General features: G+C 47.9%; 1 protein-coding gene across 1 annotated transcript; it reads left to right on the forward strand.

Moving 5' to 3' along the window:
- Positions 1-1,557: 1,557 nt before the first annotated feature.
- Positions 1,558-20,407, forward strand: EFCAB12 (EF-hand calcium binding domain 12; the record flags this gene model as incomplete). The annotated part of the gene is made up of 10 exons (XM_079795065.1): positions 1,558-1,657; positions 2,232-2,692; positions 3,942-4,124; positions 6,274-6,430; positions 9,912-10,108; positions 12,848-13,061; positions 16,161-16,322; positions 16,569-16,755; positions 18,712-18,759; positions 20,092-20,407. The coding sequence occupies 10 exons, from the start codon at positions 1,558-1,560 to the stop codon at positions 20,405-20,407; spliced, it is 2,025 nt and encodes a 674-aa protein (XP_079651191.1).
- Between the last annotated feature and the right edge of the window lie 1,250 nt (positions 20,408-21,657).

The raw sequence follows: 21,657 nt of genomic DNA on the forward strand, positions 1-21,657 counted from the left end.
GATAGGATGGTGAGGCAGAATGAACAAGTGAAGGAGAAATTAGAGAGGCTGGTAGGGCTGGGTTGGACAGGTGGGATCAGGTTTAAAAGATTGAACTTTATTCTGGGAGCTAGTTGGCAGTAACGGAAGGGTTGTAGGCAGAGGAGTTTTGGTTTTAGAAGAAAAATCATAGTAACAATGTTTTTAATAATGCTATATCTCTTCTGAATTTTAGAACACTCCCATATGCATTTGATCTTCAAAACTGCTTTGGGAGATACCTAGAGCAGAGTTTATATCATTTTAGGCATAAAAGAATAGAGACTTGGCAGAAATCAGTGACAACCTGGGATAATGGCTAAGAGCACAGCTCTGGGGCCAGGCAAACCAGAGTTCATGTCCTAGCTCTGCTACTTATCATCTGTGTGATGTTGGGCCTCTCTGCGCCTTAGTGTCCTTATCTGTAAAATGAGTATAGAGCCAACCTGTTAGGTCTGTCCATTTGTCATTCACTCATTCACCAAATACTTACGGAGCTCCCACTTGGCACTGTGGACGTGCTGGGGCTCAAGAGGTGAGGGAGCAAGAGAGATGAGGTCCTGGTTCACAATCTATTAAAACAACAACAACATCAACCAATTGAACCAGGAGTTTCAAACACAAAGGTCTGCCTGAACAAGACACATTAAAAAGAATTGATCTGTGTGTGAGACAACAGGGAATGGTGGAGACCATGGCAAGCTGGAGAGGGCATGCCCTAGCCCAGTGATGGGCAACATTTTGAGCTTGGTGTGTCAAACTTCGCCAAAAAACTGAGCATAACTCGGGTAGTGTGTCACTTTGAGGAAAAAACATTATTTCGCAAATGTTTCATCCTTGGCATGCGGCCGCCTCAGCGGCCGCATGTCATTAGAAATGGCTACGCGTGTCAGTGCTGACACGCGTGTCATAGGATCACCATCACTGCCCTAGCCTAAAGTAACTCAAATTGGAAAATTTTAAAGAATGTCAAAGAAAAGAAGACCCCAAGCTCATTAAGCATGAGGGCTGCCAGTGCAACCCTTCATTTACATACTTGTGATAAGTGGTCTGAAGGAAAAGTATGGGTTGTGTTATGCAGAGATAACATGAGGAAATACGAGAGCCTGGGAGCCGGAGAGGTAACATGTGGTCTGAGATCTGGAGGATGAGGAGAAGTGAAGAGGGGATGGATGGGGGAAGGAGAATTCCTGGCATAGGGAACAGCATGTGCAAAATCCTTGGGCAGGAAGAAGCTTAGATCATTCAGGGATCATTCATAGAAGCCACGGTCTCTGGGACATAGGAAGGAAAGCTGAGCAAATAATGAGGCAGGAAAGGCTGGCAGAGAAGGGTCATGGGATCTTACTTTGGAAAGTCATGGAAGGGTTTCAAAATGGGCAAAGGATGAGTACAAAATAAAGGCATGCTACTGTGAACAAAGCAACTCCAAAACAGACTGATTCCAAACATCTCCACCACTCAGTAAGTAGGTGCCATCCCCAGTTTACACATGAAGAAATTGAGACACAGAGAGGCTAAGGGACTTACCCTTAGATCATGTTGCCAGATGTGGCAGGGCCAGGACCCAGACTGGAGCATTCTGGCTTCAAGGCCTCTGCTCTTAACAGCACTATGCTGCTTTGGATGACCAGAGCAGGTAAGAATGGCATTTGAAAAAGATCATTCTGATTGCCAATTAGGAGTACTAGGGAGTGGAGTAAGGGTAGAATCTAAGCCCTAGCCAGTTTGGTTCAATGGATAGAACATCGGCCTGTGGACCAAAGGGTCCCAGGTTTGATTCTGGTCAAGGGCACTTACCTTGGTTGAAGCTCCCCCCACAGCTTGGGCTCTTGTTGGGGCTCGTGCAGGAGGCAACCAATCAATGTGTTTCTCTCATAACGATGTTTCTCCCTGTCTTTCCCTCTCTCTTCCACTCTCCCTAAAAATCAGTGGAAAAATATCCTTGGGTGAGGATTAACAACAAGAACAAAGAGTAGAATCTGAGACAATTAAATAAGAGAAAGCTCACAAAGCCCTTAGCATGGTGCCTGTGCTGGGAGTGCCTGGTCACATTCCATGTAATTGTCTTTGTCATTATAGGAAGACAAGGATAAAGCTGGGCCTGGAACCCAGGTGCCCGGGGCCCAACCTGGTGCTGAAGAGTTTTTCTTTCCTGACTCCTTTAGTCCTCTTCCTGAAAGGAACTCACGTTTTAACGATCTTCCCCCAAGGATTCCGCCACTCTCAGATCTCGGATGGTGATGAAAATGCCAGCAGGGATCACGTCTTCAACCCTGAACTGGCCATTGCCCACTGCTTCAAGCAGTTCAAGCAGAAGGACTTCCATCTGCCTCGAAGCCGCCGGCGGATCATCATCTTGCCTCAGAAGAAAGATGCAACCACCGTGGATCCAACACCACAGCCCCAGGCTCCCTCACAAATCACACAAATCACCCCCAGCTTCAAAGCCCCGGAAGCCAGGGACATCCAAGAGCCCCCGGAGGATGTGAGAACCTGGATGAGCCAGAGGTTGAAATTTCGGCAGGAACTGGAGTCATTTGGCAACATAAACAAGTGGCTGCGGAACAAGTCCATCCTCACGCCTTCAGAGTCCAAGATCTTACACATGACCCACAAGGAGCACCCTGTGGCCCCCTTGATGGCCCACTTTATTCCTACCGGCCCCACCAAGGTGAGCAGCCCCATTTGCCAGATGAGGGTATGAGAGGCAGGATGGGGATCGTCCACCCCATTTCACAGGGCAGCAAACAGAAGTCCTTAAACAGAGGTGCATTAGTTATCTATTGCTGGGTAACAAATACCCCAAAATGACTTAAAGCACAAGGGCTTATTTTCTCACTCTTTCTGCAAGTCAGGAATCTGGGAGAAGCTTAGCTTGGTGGCTCTCGCTCAGAGTCTTTTCATCTCGAGATGCTGGTGGGGGGCCACAGACATCTGAAGCTTGACTAGGGTGAGAGGATCCGCTTCGAAGCCGTTTGCTTACCTGGCTGTTGGCAGGACACCTCAGTGCCTAGCCACATGGACCTCTCCATAGGGCTGCCTGAGTGTCCTCACCACATGGCAGCGGCCTCCCCCAGAGTGAATGGGCCAAGAGAAAATAAGGAGGAGGCTGCACTGCCTTCTATAACCTGTCTCAGGAGGTCTCAGTTTCAGCAGCTTCGCACAGTTACCTCTCTATTTGTCAGAAGCAAGTCACTAAGTATTGCCTCCACTGAGGGGAGGGGAATTAGCCTCCATCTCAGAGGGGAGGAGAGTTGAAGAATTTGGGGCTATATTTTAAAACCACCCCAGGAGAGAGAATGACTTCACAGTTTGCTACCGGCCATGAATAGATGTGGGTCCCAACCCTCCTGGAGCACAGAGGAGCTGTAAGCTAGGGAACAGGAAGGCCCTTTGTAAACTGTCAGGTGCTGCAGCAAGGTAAGGGAGTATTATTTCTAAATGTTCCCATTCACTTGGAACTGGAGGAGGAGGAGGAGGATTTGGACAGGTAGAGAAAGAAGGAAAGGCATTTACTTAGGCAGAAGGCCCAGCTGGAGCAAAGGCCGGGAGATGGGAGATCGAGCTCCAAGCAGGAGCACATATTTTGGTGCACTGAGAGCCCAGTGGGATTATAATACTGACTGGTCTGACCAGAGAGATGTGGATAAGGATAAAATTTTAGTTCTCATATTGTTCACGCCTCTTGTTTCTGATGGGAAATCGAGGCCTAGCAAAGCAGTCTCCCAGGAGTTCTGTGGCAGAATGTCATTGTCCTGCGGTTGCCTGAATCTAGTGTCCAATGCCCTTCATCTTGCTGTCTGTTTAGAGCTGCTCGGCCTCTCCCTCTCCCATTTCTCCCTAACTCTGGGGATCATGTTTCATTGGCCTGTCTCCCCTGAACTCTCCCTTCTGTCCCACTTGCTTGCCTCGTTCAAAAGAAAATCCTCCGACAAGACCACCAACGGTTGCCCCAGCTCCGACTGCCCAAGCCCTCTGCCCTGTTGGCCTTGTACTCCTACCTGCGCAGCCACAATCTGAAGATCCTGGATATATTTGCCAAAGTGGACCAGAGCAATAACCAGACGATCTCCAGGGAGATGTTCACAATGGCTCTGAAGGTGGTAAGTACCTCCCGTGCTCCCTCTAGTGCAAAGGAGACCCGGGGAACTCAAACTATCAGTCTTATCACCTGTAAAGCCAGATGGGAAAATGCGGTTTAACCTGCAGCCACATCAAACCCCTAAAACCACCCCTGCACTGGTATGACCTTGAAAGTCTGAGCTCATCAGACCCCTGAATTGAGCACTGAGATTGCTGGACCTTCAGTCCTGCCTCTAGAACCTTCTAGAGCTTTTCCAACTGTCACTGGCATATGAATCACATAGAATCACAAAGTCTTATGAAAATGCAGCTTCTATTTGACCCAGGAATCCCACTTCTAGGACTATATCCCAAGAAACCAGAAACACCAATCAGAAAGGATATATGCACCCCTATGTTCATAGCAGCACAATTTACAATAGCTAAGATTTGGTAACTGCCTAAGTGCCCATCAGCAGATGAGTGGATTAAAAACTGTGGTACATCTACACAATGGAATACTATGCTGTTATAAAAAAGAAGGAACTTTTACCATTTGCAACAGCATGGATGGAACTGGAGAGCATTATGCTAAGCAAAATAAGCCAGTCGGAGAAAAATATCACATGAACTCACTCATATGTGGGATATAATGATCAACATAATTTGATGAATAAAAATAGATCCAGAGACAAATGGCAGGAGAGGTGTGGGGGGGGGGGGGGAGCAGGTTAGAGAGCAACCAGAGGACTTGCATGCCATATTAGCATAATCAATGGACACAGACACTGGGGCGGTAGGGGCTTGCCCGGGGTGGGAATGGCTGGGGGGGGGGGGGGGAGAGGGTGTCAATTGGGGAAAAAGAAGACATATGTAAAACTTTAGATCAAAAAAAAATTACAAAAAGAAAAAAAAATGCAGCTTCTAACTCAGTATCTCTGTGTAGCTCCCAGTGATGCCCTTGGTACTGGACCACAATTTCACTGGCTATTCAAAATGTAAATTAATTTTAAGTAAAATTAAAAGTCCAGTCCCTCAGTCACACCAGCTACATTTTGAGTTCTCAATAGTCGCATGTGGCAAGCAGTTCCTCTACTGCAACACACAGATTGAGAGCATTTCCATCATTATAGAAGATTCTTTTGGTTGTGCAGGGGCCTGCTAACTATGGCCCCGGAGTCAAATCCAGACTGCTTCCTGTTTTTGTAAGTAAAGTGCTATTGGAACACAGCCACACTCATTCATCTACGGATTGTCAGGGCTGCTTTCATGCTATGACGGCAGAGTTGAGTGGTTATGACAGAGACCATATGGCTCATGGAGCCTAAATATTTACTATCTGGCACTTTATAGAAAGAGTTTGCTGAATTAAGTTTTTATATACTTCAAATACAAGGTACCTTATAAAATAATTCTAGAAAGCTGATGCCACACCTTTTATGATTTTAAATCATCACAGTTTTCACATCATCATTTTATGACATGTACTTATCTGAACATTTCAAAGCATTAAAAACAACAAAAAGATAAATTGTTTTTAATCATCACCAAGATAACAAAACATGAAATCTTTTCATACTTGGAGAGTTCTGATCTGCTTTATAAAAAGCTCAATAACAATGACTGCTAGCTAAAGAAGCTGAAGAACAAAATTATATTCCTTTTAAAATGTTTCTTCTTGAATATTTGTTATGGCTGGCAAGCACTGTGCTCCTACAAAGTTGCTCATTCCTTAAAAGAGTAATATGTATCGTACTTCTTATCCTATTTACCCTCAGTTAAGGGAGGCTTATGTGTCCCTCATGGGCAAGGATGATAGACATGTGAAATCCTTCTTCAAATCTATCGTGGGAAAGCTGGCATTGGGAAGTCAGGTGGGAGCCCAGAGTAAGACATAAGAGATACTGCAAAGAAAGATGATGGCATATCTGGACTGGGTTTTGAAGAAGGGATACAAGTTTTTCAGGCTTTGAAAGGGAAGCATCTGAGTAATGGCAAGGGTGAGAAATTGCGGGGTGTGTTCGCAGCCAGGAAAGGGCTCTGAGCTCTTGTGGCAGGGACCTTGGAGCTGGGAATGGCTGTGGATAAAACCAGACTAAAAGGCAGGGCCAGGCTGACAAGGCCTTGGCCATTCTGATAGGATATGTGGATCGGAGCCTGTCCAGTTTGGGGCTTCTCTTCTCTCTTCAGCTTGAAGTCCCTCTGGAAAACCAGGAGATAGAGGATATTGTGATCTACCTCAGCTCTCTGGGGAAGCACAACAGCATCACCATGGATAACCTGACCAACACCTACAAGCAGTGGTACTTGGCCCAGCAGAAAAGCGTGCTGACAACTACAAGGGATTGTACGTATCCACCCCCACCCCCACCCCCGTGCCTTCACGTCCCCAATCTTGGAGCAAGCCTGGTAGAGGCAGCCTTGGCTCATTTCCTGAGTGTGTTCTCCAACTTTGGCTTACTGTAGGTAGGCCAAGCCTCTGGAATTTCCAGGCCCAGAGGTCAAATAAGGAGTAGATATTTTCTGGAGTGCCAAGCTACCTTGTCCATTAAAAGCTGGATGAGGCCCAGTCCTTATCTTTAAGGGATGATTCTCAAAGGGTGGTTTCAGCCTACCAAAGCCCATTTGATAGGCTGGGAACCCAATGCCAAGCCTTTCTATTTGTCTGTGGGTCCAAGGCCTTCTTACTACTAATCCGCACCTTGTTGATAAAAAGCTAACTAAATTCAGAAACCAGAATTAGCACATGTTTAGAGTCTACTTTGGTATTCTACTATCTGGACTGGGTTTTGAAGAAGGGATACAAGTTTTTCACAGGTTGTGCACAGCTCGGGTTCCATTTGCCAAGCCATGTGCTTCTAGAGCCACATCTGCCCAGACACACAGAGACAAGTTAGAAACGTACTTGCCATAGCTCTGGATATGAATTTACAACACAAAAGTGCATCATGCTTCTTTATAACTTAGTTATTGAAAAAAAAAATTGAACAGCTACAGATGATATTAAAGCCCTCCTTTAACCATCACTCACCATTCCAGAGCCCTCCCCAAATATAACCACATCTTCTTTTTCTAAATTATGCAAATCTTGCTTTGCCCCCACCTGCCAGGTTGGCAGGAACTTAATTTCAGACATATTTGAGGAGGAGAAGCTCCTAGTCCTCCCCAAGGTCATGTAAGGACCCTAGATGGGTAGTAGGAAGGGGTTCCTTGCATAGGTGAAGATTTAAGCAGCGCCTCTGGAGTCCCCAGTCACTCTGAGCTGGGTGCTCAGTGTCCTCACTGGCTGGTTTTTTTGAGGACAGCAGGCAGCTCCTTAGAGCAGGGGTCCTCAAACTACGGCCCGTGGGCCACATGCGGCCCGCTGAGGACATTTATCCGGCCCGCCTGGTATTTTTGCCGCCACTGCCTGTCCTGCTTAGCAGCCGACTTAGCAGTGTGCATAGGAATTTTTTCATAGTTGTTTTTTTTTAAACTATAGTCCGGCCCTCCAACGGTCTGAGGGACAGTGAACTGGCCCCCTGTTTAAAAAGTTTGAAGACCCCTGCCTTAGAGCATCCATTCCTCAGTCCCCTGGAGTGTCACAGCACAGCATGCAGATTTCTGACCTCTAGTCTCAACAAACCACTGGGAAGAGGCACCTTCACTCCCAGGCAGAGTCCCAGGGAACCTGAGCTCCCCCATAGTTGCCTCCTGGGTGTCACCACCCCCACAGTAGTAATCTCTCGCACCTTTCATGTCCAGCACACCCTCAGGGTCGCCTTGAGTTGGGAGTGCTTTCTAACCCTTGCTCTTTTAGCCTTTTCATTATAAATCACCAAAGCTAATTGTTTTCCACCTAGTGGGCTGCAAGCCATTGAGTGAATGACCCCAGTATGCCGTGATACATATTTGCAGCAAAGGTATTTGGGGCCTATTATTTACCAACAAGAGGCCCAGTGCACGAAATTCGTGCACTCGGGGCGGGGGTGGTCCCTCAGCCTGGCCTGCGTTCTCTCGCAGTCCAGGAGCCCTCGGGGGATGTCCGACTGATGGCATAGGCCCAATCTGTCAGTTGGATATCCTTAGCACTGCTGCAGAGGCGGAAGAGGCTCCCAACATGAACCCAGCTTTCAGCTGAGTGGTACTCCCCCTGTGAGAGCGCACTGACCACCAGGGGGCAGCTCCTGTGTTGAGCAGGATCGGGCCAAAACCAGCTCTCCGACATCCCCTGAGGGGACCCAGATTGCAAGAGGGTGCAGGCCAGGCCGAGGGTCCCCACAGGTGCATGATCAGGACCAGGGAGGAACATGGGAGGTTGGTCAGCCAAGGAGGGAATGCAGGAGGGCTCCAGGGCATGTCCAGCCAATCTTGCTCAGTCCCAATCAGCCAGACCTCAGCAGCAAGTTAACCTACCAGTCAAGAGTGTCTGTCCCCTGGTGGTCAGTGCGAGTGGTTGAGCAGCCTTAGCATATCATTAGCATATTACACTTTGATCGGTTGAACAGATGACTGGATGACCAGACACTTAGCATATTAGGCTTTTATTATATAGGATAAGTAGACTTGAGGCCAAGCAACAGGTATTTGCTTAAACGGTGCTAAACGGTGCTATCACAGTTGTCATAGCAGAGTTCTTTTTCTCTGGAGAGCTGCAGTAATGAGGGTAAGCAGACTTGGGAGTCTCTTGCTTTGCCTAAAGGGGCAGCAGGGGCAAGAGTCTAGGCCCTTGGCTCACAAGAGAGAAAGAAGATGATAGCATCTAAGGGCACCCTCTGTAAGCTGGGTAGCTTTACCTACAGCATTAGCTCAATTTATCTTTTAAGTCCCTGGATGACAGGGCTACTATTCATGCTTTTCAAGGAAGAAGCTAAAGCTCAGAGAAGCTGACCACCTGTCCACTTTCTCCAAACCAGAAGGTGGTAGGGCCTGGATTTCAGCCAGGAATGATGCAGGCCTGAACCAGGGCAGGGGCAATACTATGCTCTCATTCATTTAGATCTTTGTTGAACACCTACTATGTGCTAGACTCTTCTAGGAACTGGGGAGATAGCAGTGAAAAAGCCAACACCCCTGCCTTCAATGAGTTTCCATGTAAAGGTTAACCAAGATGATGTTCAGTAGTGATTAATGCTTTGAAGATGATAGTGTGTGTGTGTGTGTGTGTGTGTGTGTGTGTGTGTGTGTGTGTGGAGGAGGGGTGGGGGTTCAGGGAGGGCCTCTCTGAAAAGCAGCCACCAGAGCTGACACTTGAGTGACTGACTGATGAGGAGCCAGCCTGGGGAAGGGCATCCTGGGCAGATACAACTGTAAAGGCAAAGTCCCTGAGACAGGAAAATCTTCAGGGGACAGAAAGAAATGGGGGGGCTGGGTTGGAGTAAGTGAGGATTGAGCAGTAGGAGATGGGTCAAGTGGACAAGGTAGATGGTTAGCTGAGGCCAAATCCTGCCAGGCCTTGCAGACCAAGGAGAGGATTCTGGGTTCTAGTGTTAAGTGCTGTGTAAAGACAGGAGAGAGTTCTAAGCAGGGGAATGAAGGGATGTGATTTATATCTTTTAAAGGTCCTGTTTGCTCTTTGGTGAAAACAGGATGCTAGAGAATAAGAACAGAAACAGGAAGGCTGAGGCCGTGGTACAGGTGAAGAAGGAGCCTTCTTGTACCAGGGAGGCCATAGTGGAGATGGAGGGATGGGGCACCTTCAAGGTGTATCTCAGATGGCACTGACTGAACACATGGAATATGAGCAGAGGGATGTTCTGGCGCTTGCATGGTGACATTGGTTAACTGCTTGATGGATTCCGTGGCTGGGCACCCTCTCAGTCCCTCCTTCCTTTGTCTCTTCTCTCCAGCCTATTTTAGGTATTCTAAGCTCAGAGCTTTGTCACAGCAGCTGTCCAAGAAGCAGGTGAATTTCGCCCCAAAAACTCCCAAGATGGACCAGCTGACTGTGCCTACGGTTAACACCAAGATGGAGGCAAGGCCCTTGACCCTGGAGGAGATGGAAGATATCGGCAAGCGGTACCGGCAGAGGAAGCGGCAGGCCAAGGTACCCCAGCCAAAGTGGGAGGACATGGGGCAAATCCCCTGCACCTGCACCATCTTCTAGCTGGTGGGATTTGGGAGCAGATGCTTTACCTTTCCGTTTCCTCATCTGGATAATAAGAACAATACCTACCTCACAAGATTTCTGTGAAAATGAAATGAGATAATGTTTCTGAAAGTATCAGGTTCCTCTCCTCCCATTCTTTTTTTTTTTTTTTCCTTTTTTCTTTTTTTTTTTTTTAATATATTTTATTGATTTTTTACAGAGAGAAAGGGAGAGGGATAGAGAGTTAGAAACATCGATGAGAGAGAAATATCGATCAGCTGCCTCTTGCACACACCCCACTGGGGATGTGCCCGCAACCAAGGTACATGCCCTTGACCAGAATCGAACCTGGGACCTTTCAGTCCGCAGACCGACGCTCTATCCACTGAGCCAAACCGGTTTCGGCACTCCTCCCATTCTTTATTGTTGTTGTTGTTAATCCTCACCTGAGGATACTTTTTCCATTACTTTTCAGAGAGAGTGGAAAAGAGGGAGGTGGAGGGAAGAGAGAGAAATACTGATGTGAGACAGACACATCAACTGGTTGCCTCCCCATGTGCCCCAATGGGGGCAGGGAGTGAACCCAAAACCGAGGTATGTGTCCTTGACAAGGAATCAAATCCAAGACCTTTTGATGCCCAGACTGGCACTATAACCACTGAGCACACTGGCTAGGACCTTTTTTTAGATAGATTTTTAAAGATTTGGTTTTTTTATTGATTTCCAAGAGAGGGAGGGAGAGGGAGCAAGAAACATCAATGATGAGAGCAAATCATCATTGGCTGCCTCCTGCATGCCCCCTATTGGGGGTTGAGCCTGAAACCTGGGCATGTGCCCTGACTTGGAATCGAAACACCACCCCCTGGTTCATGGGTCAACGCTGAACCACTGAGTAACACCAGCTGGGCCCATTCTTTTTTTTTTTCTTTCTTTTTTTTTAGATTTTTTATTGATTTTTAGAGAGAGAGAAAAATATTGATGTAAAAGTGGGACATCGATCATCTGCCTCCTGCAAACCCCCTGATGGGGATCAAGCCTGAAACCCAGGCATGTGTTCTGACCAGGAATCTAATCAGCAAGCCTTCAGTGCATGGAATGATGCCCAACCAACTGAGCCACACTGGCCAGGGTCCCTCCTCCCATTCTTTAATTATGACATTGCATCCTGAGACCAGGCCTGTGTGTTCATCACAGTGGGAATCCAAGAGCCTGGCATGGGGTGTGGCACTGAGTAGGCCCTCCACATGGCCAGTAATGGAAGGAAGAATTGATTGCCTGAATTAATTCAGCCAATGAATATTCATTGAGAGCCTGTGATGTACCAGACACTCTTCCACATGCTGCAGATAACAAAACAGCCCCTCAAGAAGCTGCCAGTATAGAAAGTCTAGCCAGGGAGGCAGACAATCCTATCTAATAAAGAGGGAATATGCAAATTGACCATCATGCCATCACAAAGATGGCGGCGCCCATAGCCACAAGATGGCAGCGCCCAGTCCCCTCTGCCCCGCCGGAGTCCCCCAGTCCTTTCAGCCCTGCCGGGGCTGAGGGGTGGTAGCAGGCCCACGGTGCGGCCGGACCCACCCTCAGCCCCCCAGCCGCCCAGGGCCGGCCCGAGGCGTAGGCAAGCCTCAGATATCAGCTGCCCCGTCACCCAGGGTGGGCCCGAGGCACAGGCAAGCCTCGGATGGCAGCTGCCCAGTCGCCTAGGGCTGCCCAAGGCTCAGGTAACCAGGGCCGGCCGAAGCTTGCACTGCCGCCAGTGGCAGCAGCAGAAGTGTGATGGGGGCATCACCTTCCCCTGATCGCCAGGTCGCCTCCTGCCCCTGAGAGCTCCTGGACTGTGAGAGGGGGCAGGCCGGGCTGAGGGAACCCCCACCTCCAGTGCATGAATTTTCATGCACCGTGCCTCTAGTATTAATATAATACTATACATGTATACATATTTTAATGTCATTTACATAATAAAATGTTAGGTATTGGTAAATGCTATACCAGCTAAGATATTATTCAATTGCATGACAAGAAAACCCAAAATGTTAGAGCAGTGAGCGGCAAACTTTCCTAGGGCCAGATAATAAATGTTTTAGGCTTTTGGGGTCCTATTGTCTCTGTCACAACAAGTCAGCTCTGCCACTGGAGTACAAGAGCAGCCACAGACCACATCTAAACAAATGAGTGCAGCTGTGTTTCAATAAAACTTTATTTCTAAAAACACGTGGTGGCCCAGATTTGGCCTGTAAGATGTGCTTTACTGATTCTGGCTTTAGAAGTTTTAAAAAGATAGATTTTTCTTCCTTTGTAAATAAATAAATAAGAAGGCCAAAAGTGGCTACACACTGCCCAGGCCTCTTCTACCTTGTTCTGCCATCCTCAAAGTCACAGATGGCTGCACGTAATTTAAATTCTCATGTATGCAGTGTTTCAATAGGACACATGTGGGGCATCTGCACTGTACCCTACTGTATATATTATATCATCATGTGTGCACATCTGTATAACGGCCGCAGGTGCTGACCATGTGTGATTTTTCTCCCCAGCTACTGACTTCAAAACCTGAAGTTGGGTCCCACTGTGCATTCTTTGCCATTGCCCCTCATGGTGACCTTGTGTAGAAACATAGATTGTCAGCCTTCAGGCCAGGAGGAAAGAGGCAAGGTGAAGGGCAGTGTGTGCCAACTACTTTTCTCTTTGCAGCTCACAATCCCCTCCATCCAGTACACGGAGCAGTGCCGCCTGGTGCGCAGTGGGAATAAGTATTTTGACAACCACTGCCTCCCGTCCACCATCCCCGGGGAGTTGGGCGAGCTCATCAACCTGTACCGAAGGGACACCTTTCTGGTCTACCTGAAGTGCCAGAAGGTCTGTCAGAACTACGGCCTCCCGCTGACGGAGGACATCCTCGTGAAAGGTAAGGGCCGCGGTGGCTGGCCCAGAAAGATGCCTCAGGTGTTCACCTGAGGTTTGTCCCTCCCCAGACGACATGCACCCAGTCAAGCTGCTGTAACCTGTGGTGGGGGCACTGCTGTTAGACAGGAGTTTTAGAATCCTGTAGCTCCACAAGTTCTATAAGCCTGGAGGTCTGGGCTCCCCGACTGAGCTTGGGGAGCTGGCATTCTAGAGGGCAGGAGTTCCGAGCAAGGGAGCCCTGAAGTTGAGCATAAAGGAACAATCTCAATTTCCAAGAGGGAGATCTGATAGAAGTGACAACTGCTATGCTGTATTGGGTGTTTCCAACACCACCTCCCTAGCCAGGCCCCTTATTTGGTCCTTCCGCGGCACTGAGGTAGGAATGCACCAGGCAGGAGTCAGGTTCCGCTGAGGCCCGTTACTCCCTGCTCCGACAACGGGACTCAACACTGAGATTTCCATACTGGTTCCACCCCGTGCTTAGGGGGAGAATTGTGTTTTCATACATCCAAACAGACCTGAACCCGCCACGTCTCCGAGGAGGACGTGTGCTTCTGAGAGATACTTCCATGATAACCACAGAGCAATGCTGGCACCCCAAATTGATGATTTTGTAAATTTAATGGGCAGGTTCCTCTCTGTGCTTAAAAAACATGAACAGCAAGCTGCATGAGGGCAGAGGTTTTCCCATAGGAACTTTGCAGAAGCTGTGACCATACTGGGAACTGGAAAATGAGGTTTACGGAGAAAGGGCACACAGACAGACTTACCCAAGAACAAGAGTTAACAGTCACACCCTGGCTGGGTAGCTCAGTTGGGTAGAGCGTCGTCCCCATTCACCAAGGTCGTGGGTTTGTTCTCCAGTCGGGGCATATATAGGAGGCAGCCAATGAATGCATAAATAGATGGAGCAGCAGGTCCATCTCTCTCTCTCTCTCTCTCTTTTTCTCTCTCTCTCTCTTTCTCTCTGTTCCTGTCAACAGACATCAAGCAACTACTGATTCTCTCCACTGCTGGCTTTTGCTAGCTCCCGGGTCTGTGAGCTTCCCCTGTTGCCAGGATCTCACATTCAGGGATACACAGGAGCATCTGTGGGTGGGCTGCCTCTTGCTTTTGATTGACCTAGATGAAAAAGACTCTAGTTCCATCTGTGACTAGAGCCGCTGTGGGGACTGTGAGAAGGAAGGAAGGAAGGAAGGAAGGAAGGAAGGAAGGAAGGAAGGAAGGAAGGAAGGAAGGAAGGAAGGAAGGAAGGAAGGAAGGAAGGAGGGGAAGAACAGCGCAGCCTGTTTTGCTCTTAGATGGGATTTCTAGAATACTAGATCGAGGTGCACAGGTCCCACTGTCCTGGCCACTATCTGTTGGCTATCTTTATGGCAGGGGCCTGCTCTGCTATAGACAAAGAAGCACAAGCACCGAGATTTCTGAGTCTGTTAGACTAGAACGTGGTGAGCTCAGCCTCCAGGTCTCACACTCGTGGGCCAGGATTCTAGAACACTGAGGCATTTTCCCTCTCCCCAGTGAATATAGCTTCATTGTTTTTCTTCCCTCTTATTTTATAAATACTTGCTCACTTAAATTTTTTTGAAAACATAATAATAAAAATCCCACTCCAGCCTGAGCTGACCACCATTAATATTTTAGTGATTGTCCTTTCACAAACTTATTTTTCTTTTCCATTTACACAAAATTATTTAAGTAAATCTATTCTAAAAATCATGTATGTATTTTTAATGTATTTTAAAAACCCTATATACCTTTTTTTTTTAGTAAGAGAACATTTATTGGGTAAATTACAGAGGTAGAAAAAGTAATTCCTAGAAGAAATGGGCTTAGCAAGCAAGTTCTAGAGGTAAAGGACGGGCCCTTAGACCTTGGAAGTGAGGAAGCTAGTGGTAAGGTGTCTGGGCCGGGCTGGGGAGAGGGAGAAGAAGGGAAAGGTGAGAGTATGCTCCCTGGAGGGAGAGCACCCTATATACCTTTTTAAAGTGCTGGTACTACATATCCCCTTCCCTCTTCTCCTTTCTCACCTGCATATCCCTGCCCTCCCCACAAATAACCAACATTGATAACCAGGAGTGTAACCTTCCACTCATTTTTCTAGTACTTGAGGTCTTTGGGTGTTATTAACTTTTTTAAAAATTATTGATTTTAGGGAGGGAGAGAGAGAGAGAGAAACATCCATTTGTTGCTCCACTTATTTATGCATTCATTGGCTACTTCTTGTATGTGTCCTGACTGGGTATAGAACCAAAAACCTTGGCATATGGGGATGATGTTCTAAATAACTGAGCTACATAGTAGGCCAGGGCCCCGGTGTTACCATCTTAGGACAAGCACTGCTCCATGGTTGCAGGAAGCTATAGACTCTGGCCTAGTGTTTTTAATGTACTGCACTTCTTAGAAAAGCCTTCCAAGGTTATCTGTGAGACTAACTCGAGGTAAGAAGAAAACTGCCATCAACTAGGTCTCAGTTAACCTAGTGAAGCCTCAGGTAAATTCTCCATACACACCTCTTCCTGGCACTCCTGACAAGGACACCCTGTACAGTGTGCGGCCTCATGCTCTATCCTAATTACACCCCAGCCCCGGGGCCATTGCCAACCTGGTTATTTACTCCCTTAACTCTAGTCCAGTTAGCAGTATTTTACCAACTCCATTTTCTGATCTTGCAGTAGTTACAGGCATACCTTGGAGATATTGCATGTTCCGTTCCAGATCACTATGATAGAAGCAAGTATCCCAATAAAGCAAGTCATAATCTTTTTACTGGTAAAGGGTTTTGCTTTCCATTTGTAAAAAAAAAAAAAAAAAAAGTACCACCTGTGAAGTGAAATAAAGCAAAATGCAATAAAACCAGGTATGCCTATATATGTCACATCATGGCTGGAGGGTAAGAGACCCTCTGCACTATTTTTGCAATTTACTTTTAATCTATAATCATTTAAAATTTAAAAGTTAAACCATGTATGTAAGAAAAATATTTTTAAACAAAAAATGTGACTTTATTATTTTTTTAAAGCCCTTCTCTGTCCCAAAACCTCAGGTGTGTGGGGTGGGGTACTGGGCTGACAGGCCATGTTTCTCTTGCTGCTCACAGCCCTGCTGTACCCAGGGGACAAGATCATTTTCCAGAAGGACCAGGTGCGCCCCATCCGACAGCCAGGAGGCTATTACTCGGACCTCCTCCCCGGCCCAACTCCAGCCCTGCTCAAGTCCCTGGGCTCCAAAGAGTCTGTGGCTAAGAAGACCGACAAGCTGAGTATCAGACCCACCCCCCCACCCCCTCACCCCCGCTTTCCCCTTTCCCTTTGCCTCTTGCCTTGCTGCTGTCCGTCAGCTACAAAAGCTGGGATGCTGACTTACTTGGGATGTCATATTGTACCAGTGTCTCCGTCCTAACCCTGTATGTCCAACCGAGTCACCAAGCCTGACTAGTCCCCAGTGTCCCCCCCCACCCCCGGCATATGTCTGAGGTCTACAGCCACCTCACCTCACTCCCACACAGCTACCATCCTGGCCGCATCCTACGTGATCTCCCGCTCTCTGGAAAAGATGAAAAAGAGAGCCTTCCTAGAGAATCGGGAAGGGCCCAGTGTCATGAGTGCTGCGGAGCACAGCCCCTTCCCCTGCCCCACCTTCTCTGGCAAGAAGGGGCTTACAGCTCCTGGGAGGAGGAAAGAACTCTGCACTGGGTACTGTCTGATTCTCAGGTTAACTTGAGTCCTCTCCAAAAAAATATCCTTCTTGACACGCCCCCCCCCCCCCCCCCAGGAGTACGCCCACACCTTTCTTCCCTCTCAGGCGTGCATCTCCTAAACACTAAGAGTCCCCACGAGACTCACAACCAGGGAGCACTGGGTAGTGGCAGTTCGTCCCGGGCTGATGCCCTGAATCTGTCTCCAAGGCCCTTTCTCTGACTTCCCAGTCAGCCAAAGCGTTCCCACGTAGGCGCTCTCCTGTTGCTTCCTACTAGTGTATCCTAAGGCCTTCCTTGTTTCACTGTCTCCGGCTTTAATAAATATACTCTCCAAAGAAAAGAAAAAGACAATCTCCTTCTTTGGAAGGAGGTGAAACTTGGCAGGTGATGAGCCAGCTACCATGGTGACTGCAGATTGGAGAATAAGCAGAATCCTGCAGAGGGATGGGGCCAGCGTGGGAGAAGGAGGGGACAGCTGACTGGATACCATGAGGGGGGAGGGGCCTAGGACCTACCCATACTCTGGATGCGTGCTAGCTGCCCACTGGGGTGGGATGGACAGAAGGGCTGGGGTGGGATGCCACAGAGCTGAGTGGCAATCAGACAAATTACTTCACTCTCTGAGCATCAGCATCTTCATCTGTAAAATGGGCATAATAGCTCCTACTATATACAATATACGAGGACAAGAGAAAAAATTCATGTAAACTTCTTAGCATGGTGTTTGGCAGATAGTTGATTACTCAAGCAATGACTGCTATTGTCAGGATGTTTTCAAGTGCAAGAGTGGCCTCGGCCTGCAGGTGGGCCCTGTCCACAACTCTGATTGGGAAGAACTAAGCATGAGCCAGGCAGGGAGTAGTGGCCTAGAAGGCCCTTTCTGATCCTGAACTGAAAACCTAGGAAGTGGGTGGGAACTTGAGAACAGGACTCTTGTCCATGCTTAGGTAGGCCACACGTATAAAGGATAAAGAAAGGTTACCGCCCTGACCGGTTTGGCTCAGTGGATAGAGCGTCGGCCTGCGGACTCAAGGGTCCCAGGTCCGATTCCAGTCAAGGGCATGTACCTTGGTTGCGGGCACATCCCCAGTAGGAGGTGTGCAAGAGGCAGCTGATCGATGTTTCTAACTCTCTATCCCTCTCCCTTCCTCTCTGTAAAAAATCAATAATATATATATATTTTTTAATATATTTTATTGATTTTTTACAGAGAGGAAGGGAGAGGGATAGAAAGCTAGAAACATCGATGAGAGAGAAGCATCGATCAGCTGCCTCCTGCACACTCCCCACTGGGGATGTGCCCGCAACCAAGGCACATGCCCTTGACCGGAATCGAACCTGGGACCTTTCAGTCCGCAGGCTGACGCTCTATCCACTGAGCCAAACCGGTTTTGGCAAAATATATTTTTTTTTAAAAAAGAAAGGTTACCTAGGGCAGGGATGGGCATTGAGTTGGTGTTGCTACTTAGACTGTATTGTGTAAGATTCTGAGGCCAAATGCAGGCTTGCTGGGAAAGAGTGCTGTGGTTGATTAGTGATATCTGCCAGGCCCAAGGTTTGGAGAGTTGGTGTTTACCATCCTTATCTCCAAGGCTGGATTCAGCTGTGGCAGGGAAAGTGGAAGCTGGGGGCCCAGAAATGATTCAGATTATAGAGCATCTCTCATAACTAATCTCCATTCTGGGAAATTAGAAAACTGAGGTTCTAAAAGGGGAAGTGACTTACCCAGAGTCACCCAGCCAGCTGGCTGACCCAAGCCCACTATATATTCCACTGGAGCATGGGAGGACAGAGTTAGGGCCCCAATCCAAATAGAAAAATATTCTCATTTCAAAGCTCTGGTTTAGATTCAGGGATGGACCCATCCTGAGGCCTCCAACTTACTCTCTGAGACCCCACAAACCTGGATTTCCCCTCTCCTGACTAGATACCTCTCTCTCTTATCCACTAGGAAACAGCCAAAGGAAATGCACTTTAAAGAGTTTGAGAAATTCACCAGGTCTGTACAAATCATCTAACTCTGGATGGGGGCGGAGGGGGGTAGATGGGAGGAGGTCTATCCTCAATTTGTGGAGGTGCCTGGGACTCTCCATGTTCTATGGTGCTCTTAGCACAGCATCTGGGGCTCAGTGCCTAGGAGCTGAGAGGCAGGAAAACAACTTCAGTGCCAGGAAGACTTTGGGTGCTTTCCATGTGTTAACTCATTTCAATCCTCTCAACAACCCTGTGAAGTTACTTTTTACAGACCCAATTTACAGAAGAGGAAACTGAGATACAGAAAATTTCTTATTAAAGTCACACATCTGTTAAAGTGGTGGAGCAGGGATTTGTGAGAAATGGCTCACCTGTCCAAATTTCAAATGACGGACTAGGAAACAGACGCATGGCAAAAATGAGACTTTTAATAACACTCTCAAGAGTGCCCATTTTACAGGATTACACATGAGGCAAGGAACATCGCCTATTTATTTAGACCTCCTCCAGTTCCTCATTGGCTGAGGACTATTTGGTCACCTATTTCCTAATACGTCACCTAGGTCTTGCTGTCTCCCATTGGGTTATTTTTTTAAAAAGGGGGGAGGGGGCCTGGGACCTTCTCTAGTTGCCTCCACCTCCCTTTGTCTAGGGCAGTGGTCAGCAAACTCATTAGTCAACAGAGCCAAATATCAACAGTAAAACTATTGAAATTTCTTTTGAGAGCCGAAAACCGACTTCTGCGCATGGGCCACGAAGTTTCAATCACACTGTACGTGCGCGCCCGCACGTAGTATTTTGTGGAAGAGCCACACACAAGGGGCCAAAGAGCCGCATGTGGCTCGCGAGCCGCGGTTTGCCGACCACTGGTCTATGGGAATCATCCTAGGACATGTGCTATCAGCCACACATACAGCTCTCATCCTCTCTCCCCACCCCCACATCCTGTTTGCTCTGGGGAAATTCAGTAATGGCCGGGCCAGATGCTGTTTCTTTTCTATAAAGATAAATCAGAGGCATGTTTCTTACACATTCAACCCAGCTACACTGGCTCCGGAGGCTGTACTCTTAGGACCATACTAAAATGTTTCTAGAGAATAGATAACATACTTTACCTATGATTTTAGAGGCAGCAGACTGGAGTCAAGCCTACACTCTGCTGCTTGTCAGTGTGGAGAAATGACTTATCCTCTCTAGGCCTCTGGGTCCTTACTGGTAAGGTAGACAGGGTAACAGAAGCATGAAATGCAATGCTGCACCTCCTCTATGGCCACAGTTGGTTTGCTCTGCTGAGGAGCTCCAGCCCTGCCCTGTCCACCACCATGACAACCTTCCTTGTGTCTTCTCATTTTTCCAGGAAGCTGAAGGAGAAGACGCCCCATGGTCCACAGCATACCCACCCCAATTTCTTCTGGCCGGGTCACCTCCTGGACAAACTGCAGCTCTACCTGCCCTCTGTGACTGTGGACCGGAGCCTGATGCTATTCAGTTGTGTCCAACAGCGGCCCCCAGCTTACTCAGTCAACTGTCATTCCTACCTGCGATGGCCCATTAGAAACAGGGACTACATGACCTGTGCTTATTACGATGCCTCCAAGGTCTACTACATCAACCAGAGTGGCCCAGGTGATGTCAAACCCAGCCATCCTGGGGCTGGACACCAGTGCAGCTAGCAGCCCAGAGCCACAGACACCAGGAGTGTCAAAGAGCCAAACAGAAGAAATCATTTCAGTGGGATGGCCTGGGGCTAGCTGTCTCCAGAGTAAAGTGTCCAGGGTCTCAGAGGCAGATGTGTCCAGAGAAAGATGTGCAGTTTTGGGGTATTTCCCTGCCCTTTTGAAATAAACCAGATTGGAGTTTTTCTCATGTCACCTGTGATCCACCTGATGTGATTTCTTGCTCAGAAGCTGTGGCGAGGAAGGAGGGTGTTTGGAAAAGTTGGGGTCCTGAGCCTGAGGTAATACAACAGGCACACTCCCTGAGATATTGATGGGATGCCTGCCTGGCACCTCCAGCCTCTGATCCTGGGATCTCAGTGTCCAGGGGGGAGCAGCAGGCAGTGTGGGGAGCCCTGTGCCTTCCTCTGAGAAACACCATGTCTCTCATCCCCCCAAAAAACTGAGCCATTGGATTACTTCTTCCAAATCTCCCGAGTCTTTTGCAATTGTCTGATTAACCCATCTGATGCTGTCAAAACCTTTTCCATTATATGGGCAGCTAGTTAAAAAAAAAAAAATATTTTTATTGATTTCAGAGAGAAAGGGAGAGGGGGAGAGAGAGAGATGGAAACATTAATGATGATAGAGAATCACTGGTTGGCAGCCTCCTGAATGCTCTCCACTGGGTATCAAGCCCCCAACTCAGACATACTCCCTTGTTACAGAAGACTGGAGAAAAATCAAGCAATGCTTAGAGAAATGGAGTTACACTTTATTATTATCACGTGCGGGCCCAGAGAAAAATGTCTTTCAAATTCTGAGCAACAACATGTAGGAAGTTGTCCCTTTTTATATCTTTTTCAGTCCTTTGTCTCCCAAATATGGGGTTTTCCGGTCCCCTTTGCAAGTTCTTAAAGAGCCCTATGTGCTGAGGCTTTGAGACCTCAACTAAAGGCCTGGCCTGGCGCCAGCACTGATAACTTCGTCTGGGGAAGGTTTATGGCCTCTCTAAAGTGGGAGTAAACAGGTCTTGCAGGACCAGACAATTAAAGAGGCAGCGACTAGATTCAGATTGCTAGCCCCCCAAAATGTCTTCCCCACCCCCATCACCCTGACCACATGACCGGGAATCGAACAGTGTCCTCCTGGTTCATAGGTAGATATGGGCAGCTATTAACACAGTGCTCCCGTGCTCTGCATCCCATGTGACTCCCCACAGACCACAGGATAAGCAGGATTCATGAGGTGTGATTCACAAAGGGGTT

The sequence above is a fragment of the Cnephaeus nilssonii genome (assembly GCF_951640355.1).
Source record: "Cnephaeus nilssonii genome assembly, chromosome: 17".
Lineage (NCBI taxonomy): Eukaryota > Metazoa > Chordata > Mammalia > Chiroptera > Vespertilionidae > Cnephaeus > Cnephaeus nilssonii.